The sequence below is a fragment of the Nylanderia fulva genome, unplaced genomic scaffold (assembly GCF_048542155.1).
Source record: "Nylanderia fulva isolate GAGA-0341 unplaced genomic scaffold, ASM4854215v1 Scaffold19, whole genome shotgun sequence".
NCBI classification, from domain to species: domain Eukaryota; kingdom Metazoa; phylum Arthropoda; class Insecta; order Hymenoptera; family Formicidae; genus Nylanderia; species Nylanderia fulva.
Genome location: NW_028190161.1, coordinates 4011074 through 4031957, shown reverse-complemented (window position 1 = coordinate 4031957; position 20884 = coordinate 4011074). Strand labels below are relative to the sequence as shown.

Below are 20884 nucleotides of genomic sequence, written 5' to 3'. Positions count from 1 at the left end.
CAAGTTGACATTGGTTCTATACTAATCTGAAAACGCGAACAATAAAATGCACATGGCTTTTCTCTTTTGTTTGAAAAATTATCGAATTTAAACTAATCGTATCTGTTTGTGCCGTTCGATTTATAGAAAGAAATTTCGATACTCGAAAAAAAAATACTTGGCGCGCGAAAGAGATAGAATAAAAGAAACTGTTCTCATGTGACGAAAAAAAAAACAACTTTGTTATTATTAATTCTGCGGTTTTCGCTAAACATAACATTTGACGTCAACGCACGAACAGTATTGAAACATCGATAATCGCCGCGATTTCTTATATCTACATTTAGTATTCGAATGACCTCGAGAAATTCCTATGCAAATGACGATGAGCTCTGTCCAAATAACGCGCAAGGTCTCCCGAGGAAGAATTCTTCAATTACTTGGTCATTATATTTTTAGCTAGTGAGATGACGTATTTTTGAGAAAAGCAAAAGAACATTTTTCTTCCTCAACACTTTTTTTCAATCGAAACATTTTGGTCGCAAAGCGGCAAATCGTCTCTCCGAATCCGACTCTCATTAACGAGACGATAGGCGAATGCGCGGGTGGTGTCCCTGATGTTTGCGCGCGCGCGCACCGGTCATCAGCTGATGAGCGGACGAGTCACCCAGTTGCTATGGTTGCTAGCCCGTTATCGTGCCGCGACTCGAGCGAATTATCCTTTACGCGTTATCGATATCCCAGATCTCAGGAAGAGGACGCGTCCGGGCGCTCTCAATTCGCGTATATGCGGATACGAACCAAAACTCTAGTCGTATATGAGAATTTTCTCTTAGAATTTACCTTGACAATCATGGTAATCGTGGACAATATGGTATTGGACGAATTTTATCAGAATTTCTCTGATTAATATTTATCACAATAAAAAATATTAATATGTGCTAATATAGTCAAATTCATCGAACATATTTTTTATTTTATTGTGGTAGATATTACTATTTTTTTATAAAATTAATTTTTATAAAATTCTTCCAATGCCATATTGTCCATGATTACCATGATTTTCAAGGTAAATTCTAAGAGAAAACTCTCTAATTCTTTCTCGTTGTCGTAGTAGTTACAAGAGTTTCTCAAGTTATAAATTTTAATCTAACAATGAGACAAAGTAGGTTTCCGCATTAAAAGTAGAAATACAATTTTTTGCTGATTTAAAATATTTATTCACTTAAACTTTACGCAGACTTTACTTGGATAAAATCGCAGTTTAAGACTTATAATCGCAAGAATATTTAACTTTAAACACGATGGAAAAGTATGTTTTTTATATATATATATGTTATTGTAAAATATTATAACTCTTATATATCATTAACCTCCTCTATTAAAATGGTCAACCTTCATCGAGAAAAAATCTCAAAGCAATGTTTGAGGATTCCTTTTCCGCAACATTAATGCTGAAAGACTATGCGCTCTCCTCTGAATATAAAAGAATTTTGTATAAATAAAACATACGAGAAGAAAAATAGAAAGAGCCGCGTAGGGTGATCGAATCGCACGTAATAGTTTGCAAAATGTACAAGAAACGCTGGAAGATCGACAAAGCTTGCGCAATCTTATGCGATCCGGTTTACGCTTTATGCAGTATACAATTTTTCACGAGAGCGGGAGAGAAAGAGAGAGAGAGATTGGGGAGAACACGGTGCCGATAATACGAGTTTTCGAGATGGAAATACGGACAAACGGGTTGTGCGCGCGCGCGCGAAACCGGTTTCTCCTATGCAGTCTTGTACGTCGTGATAATTGCGGGAACTAGTTGAAACAATACGCGTTGAAATGCCCTTCCCTCGACACATCGCGTTTCGACTTTCCAAGCTTCGCGCACTCCTTGCACTTTACCTTTTACGAGCATCGCTCTGTATTGTTTCTTCAATGTTTATTAATTCATCCGAAATGCACTTTGCAAACGCGTGTTATATGTACTATATACACTCTCACACATGTACATGGACCAAGTGGGGCAAGAGGGAGCATTTGCCTCCCTTGGAATCAGTACAAAAATTAAGCTCTCCTTTTAAATAAACACCAAAATTTATTTGCATAAATAAAATAAAACAAAATAAAAAAATGAAATAGGAACAAATAAAAAAATTAATTCCTCCTGGAAAAAATCTTGCGGACACCCATGCATGTATATAAGCGTGTGTTTAGCGCACATGTATTTTCCATGTTGCGTTGATATGATTTACTTATCGTCAATTTCCGACCGATATTAAATTTTATGCATATTTTATTTCAAAACTGTGCAAATATCAATGTCGAAAACATTTCTCCCAGCCAATAACAGCTCCTTTGTCGCTACGTCGACATATTCATGTTGTTTGTGCCGATTGGATCGTTCGATCCGGATGTATTATTCTTTAATAACAAATTTTTTAATTTTTCGAGTTATTATTTGCCAAGACAAATCTGCATAATATTGATTGATCGATTCCGACAATTTGATAAATATTTTGAAATACATGTACATTTAGAAGTATCTTTTTTTCAATGTAAAATTATACATCCAAGTTTTTTTACGAGTAAAAAACTCGTGAATAAAAAAGGAAACAGATTTCTAGTAGAGTGATTAATTTAATGAAGTTTATATTTTGCGTTTATTTTTTTTTTAATCCGATTTGTTAGCTATATTTTATAAAAAAATAATTTAGTTTACTTTATTTTCGGCACAACTTTGTTTTGCAAAGAAAACAGCATTTATCTGTCAATTTTATTTTTATCTGTCTCGTTATCTTATTTTTAAATCGAGAAATATCCTTCAGCATGCAATAGATAATTTATTTTTCTCTCGTGTTCTCATCTCGCTGTAAACATGACATGAAAATAAAGATTTTGCAATTTCTAGATAAAAGACCTAAAAGGATATAAGGGGAATTGATAATAATCATAAAAAAGATGAAATAATCAACACGGCATTTTCTGATTTATATATCTCTTTTTATTATTTGCGTTTCTTTAAACGCAGATAAATTGTCACAGGATATTACAAATAATTAAAAATAACATCACATAGCGGTTCTTAATACGGTCGCATATAGGATTACTATAACATATTGAAAAATCACGGGCAAACTATCGCGCGGAAACTACGTATAATCGGACTTCTATATATATATCGCGCAAGGTACAAAAATATCCAAAGCACAGCGAGCATCGCGCAAATCATTGCTGTGCAACATGTTACGCAAATTATCTCTTTCATTATCTCTTTCTCTCTTCCTTCTTCCCTCCTTCCCTCTCTCTCTCTCTCTCTTTATATATATATATATATATGTATTATATATCTATATATGCATATATAATCAAGATACATGAAATCATTTTCATCTTTCTATCCTTTTTTTCCTCCCATGAAAAATGCGCCATCGATCATTTGACTTCGTAGTGACCTAATGTTTAACCCTGAACAGTAAAAAAGAAACCTTTCTAAATCTGAAACCTTAAGAAAAAGATTAGCACCGATTAACAAATGATTCTTGAAAAAGTTTTTGCGGGTCTTCAATCGTCCAATAACTGAATCTGGATATTCTCTCTTTATTTTCCTCTCTATCTCTGAAATTTCATATAACATAATTGAAAATATTTCACTATTTAAGGTTAAACATTTCACTCGAGCATTATTGCGATTATTTTTGCCTATTCCACGACCACATGCAGGTCGTAAAAACTGTTTTGCTTCGCTCATGAGATCAGGAAATTCTTTAGTGAGATGGTTCATACAGAAAAAAGATTACTTCGCAAACAGGAGCGAGACGAGAGAGCCTGTGTCCTCCCATATACTATAAATTGTGTTGTAATTTGCAACATCAACGCGCGTAACGCAAATTGTTTCGCAGATCGATCCTCGAAGTGAACGTTTGCGTTGTCAACAAACAATCGCTACAAACGATAAACCACACAGATACAACCAATCAAATATATGTTCGCTACCGTAACTTATCATGGGTAAGCGAATGATTATTATCATTATCATTTGGACTTGTTTTGACGATACGTTCCTCGCACAGGATCACTAAAGATTACGCCTCAAAAAGTATCATTAGATATTAGTCTAGCTTACGCACACACATACACATTTCATAACGTTGTCCTTTTTTTCTTCAAAAAAGAATTTACACTGATTTTTACGCCATTAATTTATCAAAGTAATTCTATATAAAAAAAGAGGTACATTCTTTATACCACATTTAAAATTGTGCTTATCCCGATGTGATATATTATTTCAGAAAGTACATAAATTCTTCCAGTCATATATACATATTTCACCATTGACAATAGTATAAACAACCTCTCTGACAGGTTTAATAAGTTTTTAAAAGTTTCATCGAGTTTTTGATGTTATATGTATATATTGTATATATAACAATTGTAAAATTGAATATATGAATCAAATAACAAAGTTGGCGGTGTTTTTAATAACTCTCACATCTAATTTCTTTATTTCGCACAATACTTGAAATTCGTTTTATTATATATAATATATATATGTACGGTATATTTGCGGCAATACAATATAAATTATATAGTATTCGTATATACGTACACATTATTCACATCGGTTTCCGTGTAAAAAAAACTGTTTTAAATGATTAATCTTCTCTATAAAATGTATGCGCATTCGTGCGACTCACCCACACGTATTCGTAGGGAACTAATAATAACAATTAAACGAGGCCGCGAGTATTGCTTTCCGTCGCTTTACAACGCGACAATTTCGACTTGCGACATCGTTGTAGCATTTGTAGCGTTTGTTATTAACAAATAATTACCGATTACAGTGGTTTACACGTTATAATATATACAGTGTCGATGAAATATTTCCCGAAAAAAGTATCACCGCATTTACGTCGATTATTTATTTATTATTACGTGGATGATAATAATGAGAGAACGAGTTTTTCTTCCTGTCTTTTTTATCTTAACCGCGAAATAATCTCCGTCATCTTTCTACTAATAGATAGCGTGTCTCTCCTTTCGGGTGATCTTTTTTTTCGGTCACACTGTATTACAATAAAGTGCCGGCTGGCTTGAAACGGGTAACACTTCTACGTCATAAAGTCACCAAAGTCAGCAATCAGTCTTGTACCTTCGTGCAAATGCAATAACCCAAATTTATACCGTGCGTCTATTTAACTCTAAGCATGTGGGGCTCTGTGTCTCACTGTTGTTCGAATTCTTTTAGTCTTCCTTCCTTTTTTTATCCTCGCCAAAAATAAGGGGATGTAAATGTATGTACGATTCGGAGGATGGTGGGAAAAAGTTTGGACGGGATTGTGTGCGTCTCTCCCCCTTAAACCTTTAACCGGTTCAATTTCATCATTTAGGTCATTGAGAGGCAAGTTTCGAACTCGTCGTAGATTCATCACTTCTTATTTTTAAATGTTGATATCTTATATTTGAACTTCTTGCTACTAAAAGTCTGCTATCATAATCAGTTTATTAACTTCGAATTTGACTTATTGATAATGAATGAGACTTGATAACACAAGACGAATTAAACTTGTCATTATATGTATAATATATGGTTGTAGTTTTAAAATACTAATTATTTTTATATAATATTTTTTTCTTAAATTCTGTAATAATTAAAAAATTACATAATTTTTTTTATTAAATATTAATGCATATATAATATCAAAGTTATATTATATTATTATAATTTATATTTTATAATTTATATTTATAATTTATATTTATAATTTATATTTTTATTTAATTTTATATTTTTTTCAATAAAAAAAAAATAAATTTTAATTATTATTTTAAAACTAAAATAATAATTTTGCAAATTATTTAATTTACAAGATTTTCGAGATCATAAAAGATGTGCATAAACAATTCTCCGTGATCCTATTCTTAGAATCTGAACAAAATTCTTAATTTACACATTCTAATATTATGAGATTATGTAGTGTTCAGATCCTTAATTATAAAAAAGATATTAAATATGCATGAAGCTTTTGAAGAATTACAAAAGTTAAAAATGTTGTATCGAATTATGCCAAAAAATTCAAGTTTGTCGATAAAAATTATAATTTATTTTAATGCATATAAAATAACATATATATATGTATATATAATACAAATAATTTTTCACACACACACACACACACACATTCTCTCCCCCCACCTATATTGCGAGTTTCCTGCAAACAGTGAATTTTATTGCAAGAGCATGTACGCTTCATTGAATTTCGTTGAAAGAGAGACGGCTCCATTTTATCAAGTTTTATCGAAAAACGAATTCAATCTAATTCTATCGAATCTGATCGCGCGAGATCAATTTTAATTTAATTCGAAAAAAAGAGCAAAAATTCGATTCAACCTTTCAACAAAGCCTCGCCGTACTTTGTAAATAAACCACGAAGAGATTTTTGACTCCGGTTTTCGTGCACACAAACGCGTTATTCTCGATCCCGAAGGAAGCCTCACGAAATGAATGTCCTTAATCTAAATCCTAACGATAATCACTTACACACACTCTCTCTCTCTCTCCTCTCTTATATAATTATTTTATAATTCTTAATATCACAATATACCGCTACTAAGGTCTTTAATTACGTTTAAAAAACAAAGAGCAAAGACCAATAAGCGAACTAAAAAAATGAACGAAAAGGAGTAAAGAAATATAAAATGTAGACACACAAAAGAAACGTGAATAGCGCGATTAATTACAACGTATGTATGTAGTAATACGTACGGTAGTCAACGAATAATAATAATAATAATAATAATATATATGACAAACTGAAATGACCAATCCGCTTCGCTTCCTTTTTTAACGCGTGAAACGCATCGGGGAATACGAGCTCAGCTCATCGTTATTTCTCTATTTGAAAATCTGTTTGAAAACCACGTAAAGTAGTTAAGCGATACAGTTTCGAAATGGATCGATTCTTTGAAATTATTAAAATATATGACTCAATCATATCTATAATAGCCTAATAAATATAATATGTGTGTGTTTACACGTTTGTCATTATTTTGCATTATGATTTTATACAATTATATTTTTACATCATTGTTTTACACATAGGATCGATTCTTCTTTATTCTTTAACTCTCGATTTTAAATTCGTTACTTCTCTGAAGTCTTCGAAATTGCACCGCTTTTTTATTATACTTCATTGAGAAATCCTCGATATGATAAGGAATCTTTCAACGAATGAAAAATCTGATGAAATCCACGTATCAAGCTTCTCGCGAAATTTCTCCCATCGAGAAATAAATATTCATTAAACAATTCAACATACAAATTTTACGCCGTCGCGCGATACCAGTTCGACTATTTCAACAGATTATTATTGAGACGAATCACCCATCCGGCGTATGATTATTAACATATCAATCTGATATTTAGCGGGATGATAACCAGCATCGAGAGAATGTTATTATTTTAATTTAATGAGATTTTTCACACAGCGATTCGTTACGAAAGGAGAAAATGACGAGGGGGAAAGATCAGTCGATGGAATGATGAAATGAACCGAACATCTGTACTATCATCTGTACTAATCGATGTACAGGACGTCCCAGAAAAGTGCACCTAAACGCACTATCCAAATATCTGCTAGTTTTCGAAGAAGATAGATCCTTTCTCGATAGTTTCAAAAATATAAAAATTAATTGTAAATTATTATTTCAATTCTAAACTAACGTTTCCTAATTTGAAAATTGTTTCGATTATTTAGAATAAGATTGAATTATTTTAAATATTACTGTTAAATTAATCACAAACGAACAGTCTTATTAGTATATCCACTCTTCTGGGCTATCCTGCAAGATCTCCGAAAAGGAGATTCTTACATTGGAAAATACACCGCCATATTATTCCAACGTGATCATTTCGCATTTTGCAATGAAAAAAAAAGGACAATATGCGCTCACTTGTCAAGCGAGCTTCGAAACATTATCGCATCTGACATGACTATAACTACCTGACTGCTATCAATCAGCGCTCTCTTTCGCTCTCTCTCTCTCTTTCGCTTTCTCTCTTTCTCTCTCTCTCTTTCTTTCTCTCTCTCTCTCTCTCTCTCTCTCTCTCTCTCTCTCTCTTCTAAAACTAATTATATTCGCTACATATCACGTGAAATTTGTTACAAGTCTTATAATCACATGTCTCTCCTTCGAGAACGAAAACGCGAGAACCTCTTCTCGCGACAAGATCTGCTGCTGCTGCTACTATATAGAATTTATCTCGCACTATCACAATTATCATACGCATAGGCCTCTCTTCTCCTTGGATATAATATTGCAAGGTGACAGCGGACAAAACAAAGAGCGATATCGTCGTTAAACCTTTTAACCGGTTCGCTGCTTAACAATGAAAATCGTTCTTGCAGTTTTTAGAATTCCTGTATAACTCAAAAAATATATTAAACTCTTTCAAAAACTAGATTCTGAAATCACTAGTTGTTTAAATTCTGGTTTCTTTAACTTCTAGTTGTCAAGATTTTTGAATTATTAAATCATATTAGACACGAGGTCTAATTTTTCGAAAGACAGTCGCGTTCTTTGCAACTAAAATTAAAGCATAAAGCGAAACGATTCTCCACCCAAATTAGAGAGAGAGAGAGTAAGCTTCTCTCTAAAGTTACTTTGGATGGAAAATCAAAACATATTTTTTCCAGTTAAAGGGTTGAACGCAAAACACCTCGCGATCACGTGTCATTACAATGCCAAAAGTCTAACCTCTGCTCTGCATTGTTGCGTCCGTCATCCTTAGAATCTCTTCTTTCCCTGGTTTTGCGATATTGTACAAATTCAGTTGACATTCGCCCGTAGGGCGAATTGGCAAACTGACAAAAATGGCTGCATCCGTTTAACGCACATGCAAAAAAACGGATGAAAAACGTGCAAAACGTTTGTGATCTCGAAGCTCTTCAATGAGATTGTTGGTAGGATCTGTAGAGTTTTTTCTTCTCCAGAGTGAATTCCCTACTGATCATGATGGTACCTCCACGCGTGAGATTTCTGAAAAAAAGAATAACAAATCGCGGATATTAAGAGTTTGATCGCGAGTAATTGCGTCATTTATAGATTTTATTTTGCAATGATAATGAAGCGTGATAATAATAAGCATATTTTATATTGTACAATATTGTAGTTATTTTTTTATTTAGACGATAGTTAATATGGAACAGAATAGAAAGAAAACTTTGCGTAATTTAAATTCTAGGTGCAAAATTTTACTAAATAAAGTTTACTCACTTTAAGAATTGAGGTAGCAGCATGTGCCAGGACGTGTGATCCTGCTTCAATGTGAGATAGAGCTCGAACGTCGACACAGCATTCGGATCGCACTGTATTTTCGACAGTTTGCGACACATGCTGTCCGTCTCGAAGCTAATGAATAGCGTGCAGCCTCTGTAACAAATTACATTACACACATATTAATTTCTTAATCACACGCATACGTGGACACAATTTATCACGTGGTGATGTATACTGTATACTAACAATAGCGTGCGGTATCAAATTTTAATCAATTTTCTACTTTGTTGATAGTTGAAAATTACGACCAAAAAAAGATTGCATTCCAGACATCTCATGATCTCATGTATAATATACAATCATCAACATCACCTTTAACATTATTCGCGTGAAAGATAAGTTGGAGAAAACACGTTACACTTTCTAAATGGACACTTGTTGCGCGAAAATAATGTTTATTCGAACTCCCGAATTGTTGTAATTTTTTCGAACATGTATAGAAATATTTTTGGCTTACCTAAGGCCACAGGGCTCGTTCTCTGCCATAGTAAGTACATCTTTGGCTACCTTAGGCAGCAAATTGGCCGGTAGGAGGACCTCGCCGCAGGCCAACTGGGCGTGTTTAGCTCTTCTAAGCTCGACTTCCAGCCTCTTTGCCAGCGCCTGGCAAGCACCGTCCAATTCGTCCGTCGCGCTTCCAGCTATAACAATTAATTCAATAGGAGATTGAGCACGCATGTTTACAGAATCGGTTGAAAGGATGTAAATACTTCATTTTTTCTTTTTGTATTCAGCCTTAAAATAATATAATAATATTTAATATTCAGTTAAATATTTTAGCGCAATTATATTTGCCGAAAAATAAAACTGATTAAAGTAGAATCTAAAATAAAATGTGAAATCAAATTAATTCAGATTAATTTTTTCTAATTAAAGATTATTAAATTAGCTGTATGTGAAATAATATATAATTGTTTTTTTCCTTAATTTTTATCAAGTATATCGAAGCGTTACGACAGCCTGAAATTATATATCGGCAAATCTAAAATACTTTGTGTATGTGTACAATATCTTCCAAAGTAAAAAAGTGTAAAACTGACGTAATCTTGAGGTAATATTATTTGATCGATATCTTTGAATCGTGAAAGCAATCGAAAACCCGTACGGAGCTAAATGAAAAACATATTTTGCTTCTTGATGATTCATGTATCGAATCTTTAATTTAATTTTGACCACGTCTTATAACATTGATTTTCATATTCGATTTAAAAGTTTCGACTATTCCTGTATTTTTAACTTGAAATTAAGCGTTAATTCTTTTTCACAATCTCAGCTGTGATCTCTCGATGAATCGAGCACGCGTGTGCTGAGATCATCATTTTATTATTTCAAAACGAACGTCTGTATTAAGATTAAGCGTGTGTAATATAACAAAGAGCTGTCGTCAGAAAAGAGCTGACGTAACACCGGTTCTCTCACCTCACTATTCACTATGGAGACTCAATATCAATTATTCTAATAAAAATGCGGGATAAGTCATTGAAAAAGATATATTATCAATTTAATAACATCATTTTAGTTTCTTTTACGAGTCTACACGACCAATAATAATTCCGAGCTCGCTTCGTTCATTGTTTCTAGCAACCGGCTAACATAAGACGAGGCGAGGTCGTAGGTAACGTATGAACTCGTTTGACCTCGATTCTATTATCTTTCTTGCAAAGCGAATATAATAAAATAATTAAATTTTTTAGCTCTAACATTTCTACAAATATTTCCATCATCGTCGTTGTAAAGAAACATTTTTCGAACCTGGTATAAAGTTACAAGGCACGATTAGTTTATTTTACAAAGAGGTGCTAATTTTGTCACATTTCCTGTCACACTAAACGCTACAAGGACAGTTTTCATTAATTTGTAATCACTTTTTCGGATGATTGAAAATAAGGATTAAATATCTAGAAAATTTCGATTTATATAAATATGACGAGAATAATCTGTAAAAGCAATAAGAACAATCGAAGAACATTGAAAGGAAAAACAATAGCGAAGGGTATCCCTCTCTCTTTTTTCCTTCGCACCATCGGAAGATTGACGCAATTATTCGGATTTTCGCCGAATAAAGCACATCAAATCTGCGATCTTTCGTTTGCGTTTGAAAAAGTTGAAATAAATTGATCGAGCTGTCGACGAACGAAACGAATCGTGCTGCGAGCAAAAATCAGCTGATTCCAGCCGGCGTTGTCAGCTGAGAACAACGGCTCGAACGATCGAAGAGAGGCCGAGGCTCGAAAGGGACGAGAAACCGAAACGATTGGAAAGAAAGAACCGGTACTATGACACCGGGATCAAAGCGAGACTTACCTCTGGTGTTGCTGAAGTCCACGTTGACAGGACACGGCAGGACCTCCATGATTTCGCGAGAACGTCCAGCGGTGGACGAAACACGACGGTACGGATGTCCTCGTCGTCTATCCCTTCGCGAGACAGAACGATTTTTTTGCTTGACAATCGAAACGAACGAGATGTAGGAAACTGTCAAAAAAACCGCGATAAGAAGCGAGCGGCAGAATAGTATCAGCGACGTTCTCGGAGGAAGAAAAAAAGCTAAAACTTTCACCGCAGTTTTTCGAAACCGCGAAACCGTAAACCGGTCCGAACGGTCGTAACGTCAGCTACTCGACTGATCAGCCGCCGGCCGCTGACGCGACTTATATACGAGGGGGCTCCCACCCTCTCCATCCCTTTCCCCACACCGCTCCTCGCCACCGATCGACCGCCTAGCAACACCGCCTACGTGACGTTCAGTGTGTCCGCTGATTCGGCTGTTTCCGCCGGTGCTCGCGCCGGCCTTCGGCATCGTTCGGGACTCGGCGTGCGAGTGAGATCGCACGAGAAGCGGTCCTCCTTTAATCTTCAAGGGGACCGATCCGCTGTTGCCGACGGTGACGGCACCAGCGCACCGGGTTTTCTTTTTCACCCACGATGCTCGTTTTGTTTCTCCCTCTCTCTCTCTCTCTCTCTCTATTTTTCTCTCCTCGCATCTCTCGGTGACTACGTGCATTACGTCGCGCAAGCCTTTTATCGAGGCTTTAACGCGAGATGCGCGTATTAAAATCACAGGTGAGCTTTCCTGTCAGAAGCGGGCTTTCTCAAAGCATCGACGATTTAGGCAAACCGAGATTTCGGTATGAAGAAGGGAACGCACACATGTGCATTTCCTGGTCTTATATGTCGGGAGAGAAAAAAAACTTATTTTAGAAATTCACAGGACGAATAAAATGATGTTTTGCTCGCGGCACGAAGATCAGCTGATCGAGTCTATAACAAAGTTTATGGTAAAAAAAATGGTGATACATGGATGTTGGAATAAAAATAGTATCTTTTAAAAGAGGAACATTACATCTTTTTACAAGACTTTTAATGAGAAGCTTATGTATATTCAGGGACGCGGATAAACTAATGAGTATAATAAATCAAAGATAAAATAAGAACTCCTGTGCAAGAGAATCGATTATAAGAATCGAGCGTATATTGCGTAAGATTTCAATTGTGTTAGGAAGCGGTTGTGTGTGTGTGTGTGTATTCACGGTGACACGCGATCAAACTTGAATTTTTATTCGGTCGAAAAGTGTTTTAGATATCATCGCGATTTGACGCAATATATACATATACGTATATTCATCTCATTGTTATGTAAACGAATTATGTTGGTTTTTTAACGATACGCGAATTATGTTATTATTATCTCGGTATGCAATGCAATCGTGATGCAAAAAAACTGACTATTTCTAACGTCGTTTTTTTTAAAGAGTAACACTCGATCTGACGCAATCTGACGTTTCTGTGATTTATTTTTTACCGCTACTCCATTTTTCTGTCTATAATAATCACGTCTCCGTTATAAAACGCGCAGAGAATTATCGCTTCGATTTTATTGAAAGAAATTATTTTTCGCAGCTAATAAATAGCTTGTGTATTTGAAAATACACAATATTTTTATCGGTCTGATCCGCGGAGGACGCATTAGGTCGCGCGCAAGAAGAGAATTTATGTAACGAGACTTGTAAGATTTAACAAAACTTGTGCCGTTAATTCTAATAACCAAAGATAATTGTGTTTAATTAATTAATATAGATTTGTGCGAGATGTACTGCTAGAAAAGCTATAAATATTTTCGCGTTTATGTAGAAGCCGCAGAAAAAAATATCAAAGATACTGATAAGAAAAAGAACATATAACAAGAGGAAATAAAAATGTACTTATTATCTTTTTTATCTTTTTAATATTCTACTTATATATATTTTATATTCTGAAATAAAGATTACGGATAAAACAATAATCCTCTGTCTCTATCTCTCTTTTATAGCGACACTCTAGTCTAGTAAAAGCATTACAAATCTTTTTTTAATTCCATTATTTTATTGTTCTTGTAAACAAATGTCTGGAAATATAATAATTAAATCTACAAATATGAAAAACGACAAATATCAAATTATTCGTATGAAATAGGAATAGTATATACGCAAACTTTTGTGAATCTGAGCCAAGATTCTGAGTCTGTTGATTAAAAATATTCTCGAAATTTTAACGAAAACAATAGTGGATCAGGTAGATTAAAAATTCGTATTATATAATATATAATAATATTGTTATAAAAATAATATTTTGTTTGCACATTTGCAGTTTGAAATCGCTCGATGATTCGTGATTCTATATCGCATGAGATGTTTATCGCATCCGCAATCTACTAAAATCTATCCGATTCATATCGCAGAGAATCTATAAATGCGATCATGTTGTATCGCGTTTAATCTTGGAGATTCTACTGTTATCACATGTTTATAAATATAGCTAATCTACGTGAAGCGAAGTGTATATCAAACGGAGATAAAATAATCCGCCTAAGGTTAAATCTACGCGGTGACGATTAGATATTGCAAAAAGATGCACGGAGCGAACATATGAGTAAGAAAGAAAAAAGAGGGAGAGACGACGGGGACAAATGATAAATCTAACGATTCGTAAAACGGAGGAACAACAACACGGCCGTAGAGATTCTGGCGAATAACATCTCTCTATCGGAAGTGGTGCTTTTTATTTGGTAGCCTCGCGATCGCGTTCTCGTACAAACAAGCTTTCGATAAGCGCGATCCTCCACCGCATCAACTTTTGCGTTAGCTCATTCATGCGTCAATCAAAACACATTAATTTCGCCGGTCGCGAGACCGAGTCGCGAGACTGCGGGAACAACGAATCGCGTTATCGTAATTTTCCGTAAATCGAGAATGACAAAGAGAAAGGGGGAGAGAACCTTAGCTATGCTCGGAGCACCGATCGATCGATCTCTTTGTTTCGCTTACGCTTACGTGGAAGCGAGTACGTGATCGCGAATAACGTGACGTTCCTTCTGTCTCTTCCTCTCTCTTTTTCTCTCTCCGATTGCATCCGACGACATAATCGAAGAGCTGAATTTTATTAAAAACCGGTTCGACAGACTGTATACAAAGATAACAATCGTTAAATGTACCATGTCTACGAGTAATAGCATTCTCTTGGCGTATAATTGTTATACGACATCGGCTTTTCACTGGAGCAAACGCGAGTATTCTTATACAAAATGCATAAAATCTGGCGGATTTATTGAAGAAATTAAACGTGTGACATTGCCTCATAACGCGCGAGTAACTGAAAGTAGAGTTTATTTATTGCACACTAACGCGCTTATTATATAAGAATTAAATAAGAATGTATATCTTTCGATCATATTTATATATGTACATTGGAGATAATGCAGGTTCATTGACACCTCTTCGTATCACTAATCGTTAGGGATGTGCACGCGGTATTTCTTTCCATTTTGAGATCGCACGTCTTTGAGGAAATTGCAAAACATATAGACAAAAATATCAAAATTTCATTAGATATATATATATATATATATATATATATATATATATGAGATATTCTAAAAATACTTTTTATCACTTATACTTTACCCATACAGCACAAAATATTATGAACGTTTTCAAAAAATATTTCTAAATATTTCTATAAAATATTGCATAAAACATTTTAAAATGGTTTTAAGAATATTTTGAAACGATTTAAACATTTTTTAGAATATTTTAAAAAACTTTTCATAAAAATATGTTTAAAAATGTTCTTTTTTTTTTTATCGCTCAGATAATATTTTCTTAAATATTTAATACATATTTTTGAAATATTAGTTTAAATCTATATTAAAAAATATTTTTCAAACCTGAAAAAGCGGACATAGGAACATTTAAAAAATATCTATGAGAATTATTTTATCTTTCAAGAAACATTTGTAAAAGATTTCAAAAATATTTCGTGCTGCATATGGGTATCACTTATCCTTCGATCGATTGGAATTAGAAAGTTTAAAAAAAAACGAAGCATTTCGTAAGATTGAAACAAAGTAATCTTTTTTCGGACGAATCTCGCGGTTGTCTCGATGCATTATTTCGCGCATTGGAGATATAACGATCGGAACAATATCATAGGATTCACACGCACACATACACACACACATACACACGAACGAAGGCAGGATTATATGGTCGAGAAATACGATACATCGTGATTAATACCCGGACGATTAGTGACATTAATAGAAACGCGTTACATAACACGCTGATGCTAGCTCGTATACATGAATGTATATTATATGTACAATATGCATAGATATAATTGTTGTTGCGCGGAGATCCAGAAAAATCGATAGCATCGCGGGCCAATGTGTGCATGTGTGTGACTCGCGTAGTTATAAATACGTATAATGAGTAGAGAAACTCAAACTCGTTTGTGAGAGGAATAGAGACGGAGAAACTGGCTTCACGCACGGTCTCGTTCGTGTACATGTTGCTTCCCTCTCACAATTACAAGCAACTGTGTTTGTCTATGTAGGCATATGTATGTACGTCTCCAAATTTATCAAAATGTATCTGTTATTAAAAGGACGGTTAAACACAACGGCCTATCTCGATTTTCATTATGTCGGCATTAAACGAGAAATTCTCAAATAAAATCAAACAAACACCTTGTAAGGTGGACAAAAAATATCACTAAAAACTATAAAATTATAAAACCGTTTACTCGAATCCGTCATTTTTGAGTGTCATCGCAAATTCGTACCGCAGTTCCAGGTTCCAATATTATCGAAAGGAACGGGTCAGCGAACAAAGCGATAAAAAAGCAATCAGAAAATGACAAGAAACTGAGAAAAAGCGTCGAGAGTCGCCGCAGCGAGAAACATCGGCCGTAAATACGCGATCGTAAAATCTCACACGCATACACCCGCGAGCGCACATTATGCGTCACGCGATTTTTTCACCGATAAAGCGGTCACCGCATACATATATATATATATATATATATATATATATATATAGTATACACACACACGCATTTGTGCCTTTATAGATTTTTTTACCTACACGCGCGTATCTCCGCCGAATTCGATCGCATCAAATATATCGCTCGCGATCGGCGAAAAACAAAAACAAAAAAGAGAGAAATGGAAAGGTATATGTTGATCACGGTTTAGCATAAAATATCTATAAATTCGAAAGATTAATGTCTTGCGAGAAGAAAATATATTTTGTCCAAATAAAATGTTCAATCTCCCTTCGCGTATTTTATACATGTTTTTGCAATATTATAATGATAACATTATAATGCGATAGGACTTTCTTTGGAAATTATTTGTATATTCCAACAAACATCTCTTCAGGTAATTATATATACGAATGTGTATCGAGAGCATTTAAGAATATTATTTTCGACCTGTGCGTTCAGTGAGAATGATGTAAATTTCTGCAAAATTGCTTTCCGATAAAATCGATTTCTCCGTATCGAGAAAAACAACTTTACAAAAATTTACGTCATTCGATTCTATACTATCGATGTAATTAAGCCGCACGTGTTTAGATTGGGGTGAAAGAGTCGAAAAACATATACCCTCTGTATCGATACAATAATAATGATTACGCCTCGGTGAACGATAAGTCGGATGATTAAATGACGAGACACGTTATATAGAGTTCGATTAGTGTTTAATTAGAGATATCGCGGGAGACTCGGTGTCTTCTCTTGTTACGATGTAACGACGCGAAGATTAAAAGACAATTACAATGCGATATCGATTTAAATATATAGCGGCGAGTTAATTCTGTCGAGTTGATCGATCGACCGATGGAGAATCGTATATTTATTTTCTTCTATCTCGATCTTTGTGTGCAATTGATCTCGCAATAAGTCATAACTTATATTGACGGGGAAGCGCCAGATGGTCGAGGGACAATTTGCTGCTTTTATTATGCATCGTCGCTTAAAGCCCAATCAATCAGACTCCCGAAGGAAATCGTCTTCGTTGATCCTTCAATTGCAAATACTATATATATATATATATTTTTTTTTTAATTTTATCAATGTGCTTATAGTATGCTCTTAAGCATGAGACACCCTGTATATATTTGTATCTGTATCATTTACATATATTGAATGCATTCCGTGCACATATATTTAATATTTTATTTCTAGAGTAACTATATTATTTGAGGAAAAAAAGGATAGAAAATAATAGAATTCTAAAATCTATTGTAGACTTTTGTTCACTAAACAAATATCTAAAAAAAAAAGAAAAGTTTTGCAATTAGTGCTCTAAAATACTTACTGAGACAATTGTTGATAATTATTAACTTGTAATTCATGTTTTATTTCTCCTCCGTGAATTGTTCTTCGTACTTCAACTAAAAGAAGGAGAGAAAGGAATTCATGTGAGGCTAAACATGTATGTCGCGCCATCTCACGTCATCCACATTCGACGTAGTGTGGACTGTTGCCGCTCCGCGTCGCTCGCCATGCGTACGTCAGTGTGTTCCCGCACGTCGTTCAACGTTGTCATCGTCGTTGTTGTCATCCTCGTCGTCGCTGTCGCCGTCTTCGTTGACGTCGCGAATATCGTCTCTCGCGCGTTTTGCTCGTCCGCAACGTCGGTCCGCACTGACGCAAGGTAAAGCATTCGCAGGTCGATTGCGACTGTCTCTCCCTTGCCATGACTGCTTTCGTTTGATTTTACGCCAATTTTGCATCGCTTCGTCCGACCGTCGTCGAATCTTTAATCGGGCCACTCGCTCGCGCATCTCGTTACCTTTTCCGGTAACCAGATGACACGTCCGTGCAATCCTCGCGAAGGAGCCGCGTTCGTGCATATATACGTGTGTGCGTGTTGCATGTGTGCCTGATGCATCCCGCAATCCCGCATCATATGTGCGTTATGCGTGCGCATATAGTTGTGTGCGTGTACGTGTGGGAGAGATTGAGAGATGCGATGCGAGCGTCAATTCCTGTTTACCGTCTATCATGTGAAACTTCAAGTGCTCTTCACATTATTTTTCTCATTTCCGGAAAAATTTAAAACAATTAAAGTATATATGTAAGCAAGAGAGAAAACGCGATTATGTTTGTTTATACGCATATGATCAAAGTCAAAACTCTGTTTGGTTTCCTCAAGTGAAGAACACTTTGCTGGCTGTGCGTGAATAAAATCCTGTCCCAACGAAATATGAGTTATTTTTGTATTTCTTTTATAATTTCCTTTTGCTGTTTTTTAATTATAATAAATATGCTCCGTTTATCAAAAAATCCACATTTGTGTATTATTCTTTAGCAAGGCAATTTACATTTTATTTTATATTTTTTCAAGTATTTATATTTTTATAAAGAAATATCTTAAGTGTTTGTTAATTTGGAATTTGTCAAAAGTATTAAAATTGGAAAATTTATTTTAAATGTAATTTTAAATGTTAAACTAATAAAGCCTTGTTTGTATGTTGAGAAAAAATACTTGGAAAAAAATTAATTTATAATTAGTATTTTTGCTTAAAAATTGTTTTCGGAGAATTAAATATCGACAATTGTTGTTTGTCAATGATATTTGTTAATTAAAATGTAACAATAACACTTATAAATCTTTTATATAATTCTAATTGTTGCTTTAAACGTTGCATTGTTGTCAGGAAATGGCTGCACAGTTCTCTCCAGGTTTTATTCGTTACACACATGATCCAAGATTACATGATCCAAGATTACCTTCGACACGGATTTTTGAAGAACAAATATACGAAGAACCTGAAATACGTTTAGCGCGATTTCTATACATTGGAAAGGAATATGCCAATTATCAACCTGGATATTGGTTCTCTCATAATTACTTTATTATTAAGAATGTTCCATCCATAGAAGAACTTGCTCAGAATGAGGAAAAGCAACTGGTGCCCATAGAATTAATCATAAATGTAATTATTAATATAAATTGCATAATGTGTGTATCATAATATTTTTGTTTCTAACTATTTCTAAGATGAGACTTTACTTGTAGGCGTTTGAAAGCAATCTTGTCCCACATCCAGAAACTTTGGTATTTGCTCTCGCAATTTGCTGCAGGCAAAATAAGAGCGAAAAGTTGAGAGCCGCGGCATACGAAAATGTAAAAAAGATTTGTGTATCTCCGCAAGATTTTATCCTGTTTATTAATTTCGCCTCTAGACTGTGCAGAGAAAAGGAGTTGACTTATGTCACACAAGGATGGGGAAATGGCTTGAGAAAGGCTATTAATAATTGGTATCTTTCTAAAGAGCCATTGGATCTAGCAAAATGTGTCACAAAATATAAAAGTAGGTATGGCTGGAAACATAAAGATATTGTCAAGATGTCGCATCCTTCAACCGATAGTCCAGGTAAATACCCCTAATTTATTGAAGAAAGATTTATAAGAAAAATTATTAAATCACAGAAAATGATTAGTAAATTTATTAATATTTTTGATATCATTTTTTGAGATTTGTCAATTTTCTTTTAGATAACAATAACAAATCTATTCTTTTTATCTTTGCATTTATGTTCTTATCGTATTTATCTTCTTATGTATAAATAATTATGTAATTGATGTATGATTCTTATTAGATTCCAGTGCAATGTCAATTATTCAAATTTGTTTAACAATTAATAGTTAAGTTTATAAATTATTAAATTTTAGTTTAACGGATAACTTATATGTAGTAAATTTACATTTAATTATATTGTAATTGATGGCTATAGCCATCAATTAGTGGTATAAAAATATTACTTACATAGTTAATTATTTCATAGAAAAAGAAGTGGTACTGAAATATATATTATATGGCATGGTAAAAATCAAGGCGGATTTAGAAAAACAATCCGAGAATCCGAATATTAACAAAATATTGGAGTATATACAAGAGGTAGAAGACTTTAAACACTGTGAAGATGAAATCCAAGCAGCTGCTCTGTTGGAAACATATGGATTATCATTAGAACACATACCTGGACATTTGCTAAAATCCAAGGAGGTAAAGTGCTACAATCTTTTTTTTTTCATTGTGTTATTAATTTATTGAAATGCAATTTCTAAAAATGTTACAAGTAAAATTATAGTGTATATGGAATTGACAATTTAATATCTAATTATTTATAATATTGAAAATTAAGTCCTTGATGTGTAAATAAGTTTTATCGAATTATAGAAGAATTGATTTCATAATTTACATAATAAAATATTTATATGGCGAAAAATAAAAAGCGCTACATT

The 20884-nt window shown here is 34.2% G+C and overlaps 2 protein-coding genes across 6 annotated transcripts in view; one reads left to right on the top strand and one right to left on the bottom strand.

The window, feature by feature from the left end:
• The window catches only part of LOC114928842 (RNA-binding protein Ro60), a 35103-nt gene that overhangs the window by 7161 nt on the left and 7058 nt on the right, over nucleotides 1-20884 (top strand). For 2 of the 5 annotated variants that reach the window (XM_029300210.2, XM_085481782.1), the window contains exons 1-4: nucleotides 18129-18286; nucleotides 19293-19571; nucleotides 19655-20012; nucleotides 20425-20645. In XM_029300210.2, the coding sequence (XP_029156043.1) occupies nucleotides 19296-19571; nucleotides 19655-20012; nucleotides 20425-20645 (855 nt within the window). In that variant the 5' untranslated portion in view covers nucleotides 18129-18286; nucleotides 19293-19295. The other 3 variants (XM_085481783.1, XM_029300212.2, XM_029300211.2) reach the window with 3 other exon arrangements.
• LOC114928847 (protein charybde) lies at nucleotides 2952-11957 on the bottom strand. The gene is made up of 4 exons (XM_029300219.2): nucleotides 11614-11957; nucleotides 9767-9950; nucleotides 9247-9402; nucleotides 2952-9009 (listed from the first exon to the last, which is right to left on the bottom strand). Exons 1-4 carry the CDS (start codon nucleotides 11660-11662, stop codon nucleotides 8919-8921), a joined length of 480 nt encoding a protein of 159 aa, XP_029156052.1. The 5' UTR covers nucleotides 11663-11957; the 3' UTR covers nucleotides 2952-8918.

Excerpts from the sequence above, each read along its gene's own strand:
- LOC114928847 (XM_029300219.2), bottom strand. The coding sequence starts at position 11,662 with ATGGAGGTCCTGCCGTGTCCTGTCAACGTGGACTTCAGCAACACCAGA. Across the intron at positions 9,951-11,613 it reads GGACTTCAGCAACACCAGAG|CTGGAAGCGCGACGGACGAA; the intron begins GTAAGTCTCGCT and ends TAATTGTTATAG. Across the intron at positions 9,403-9,766 it reads AACGAGCCCTGTGGCCTTAG|AGGCTGCACGCTATTCATTA; the intron begins GTAAGCCAAAAA and ends AATTTGTTACAG.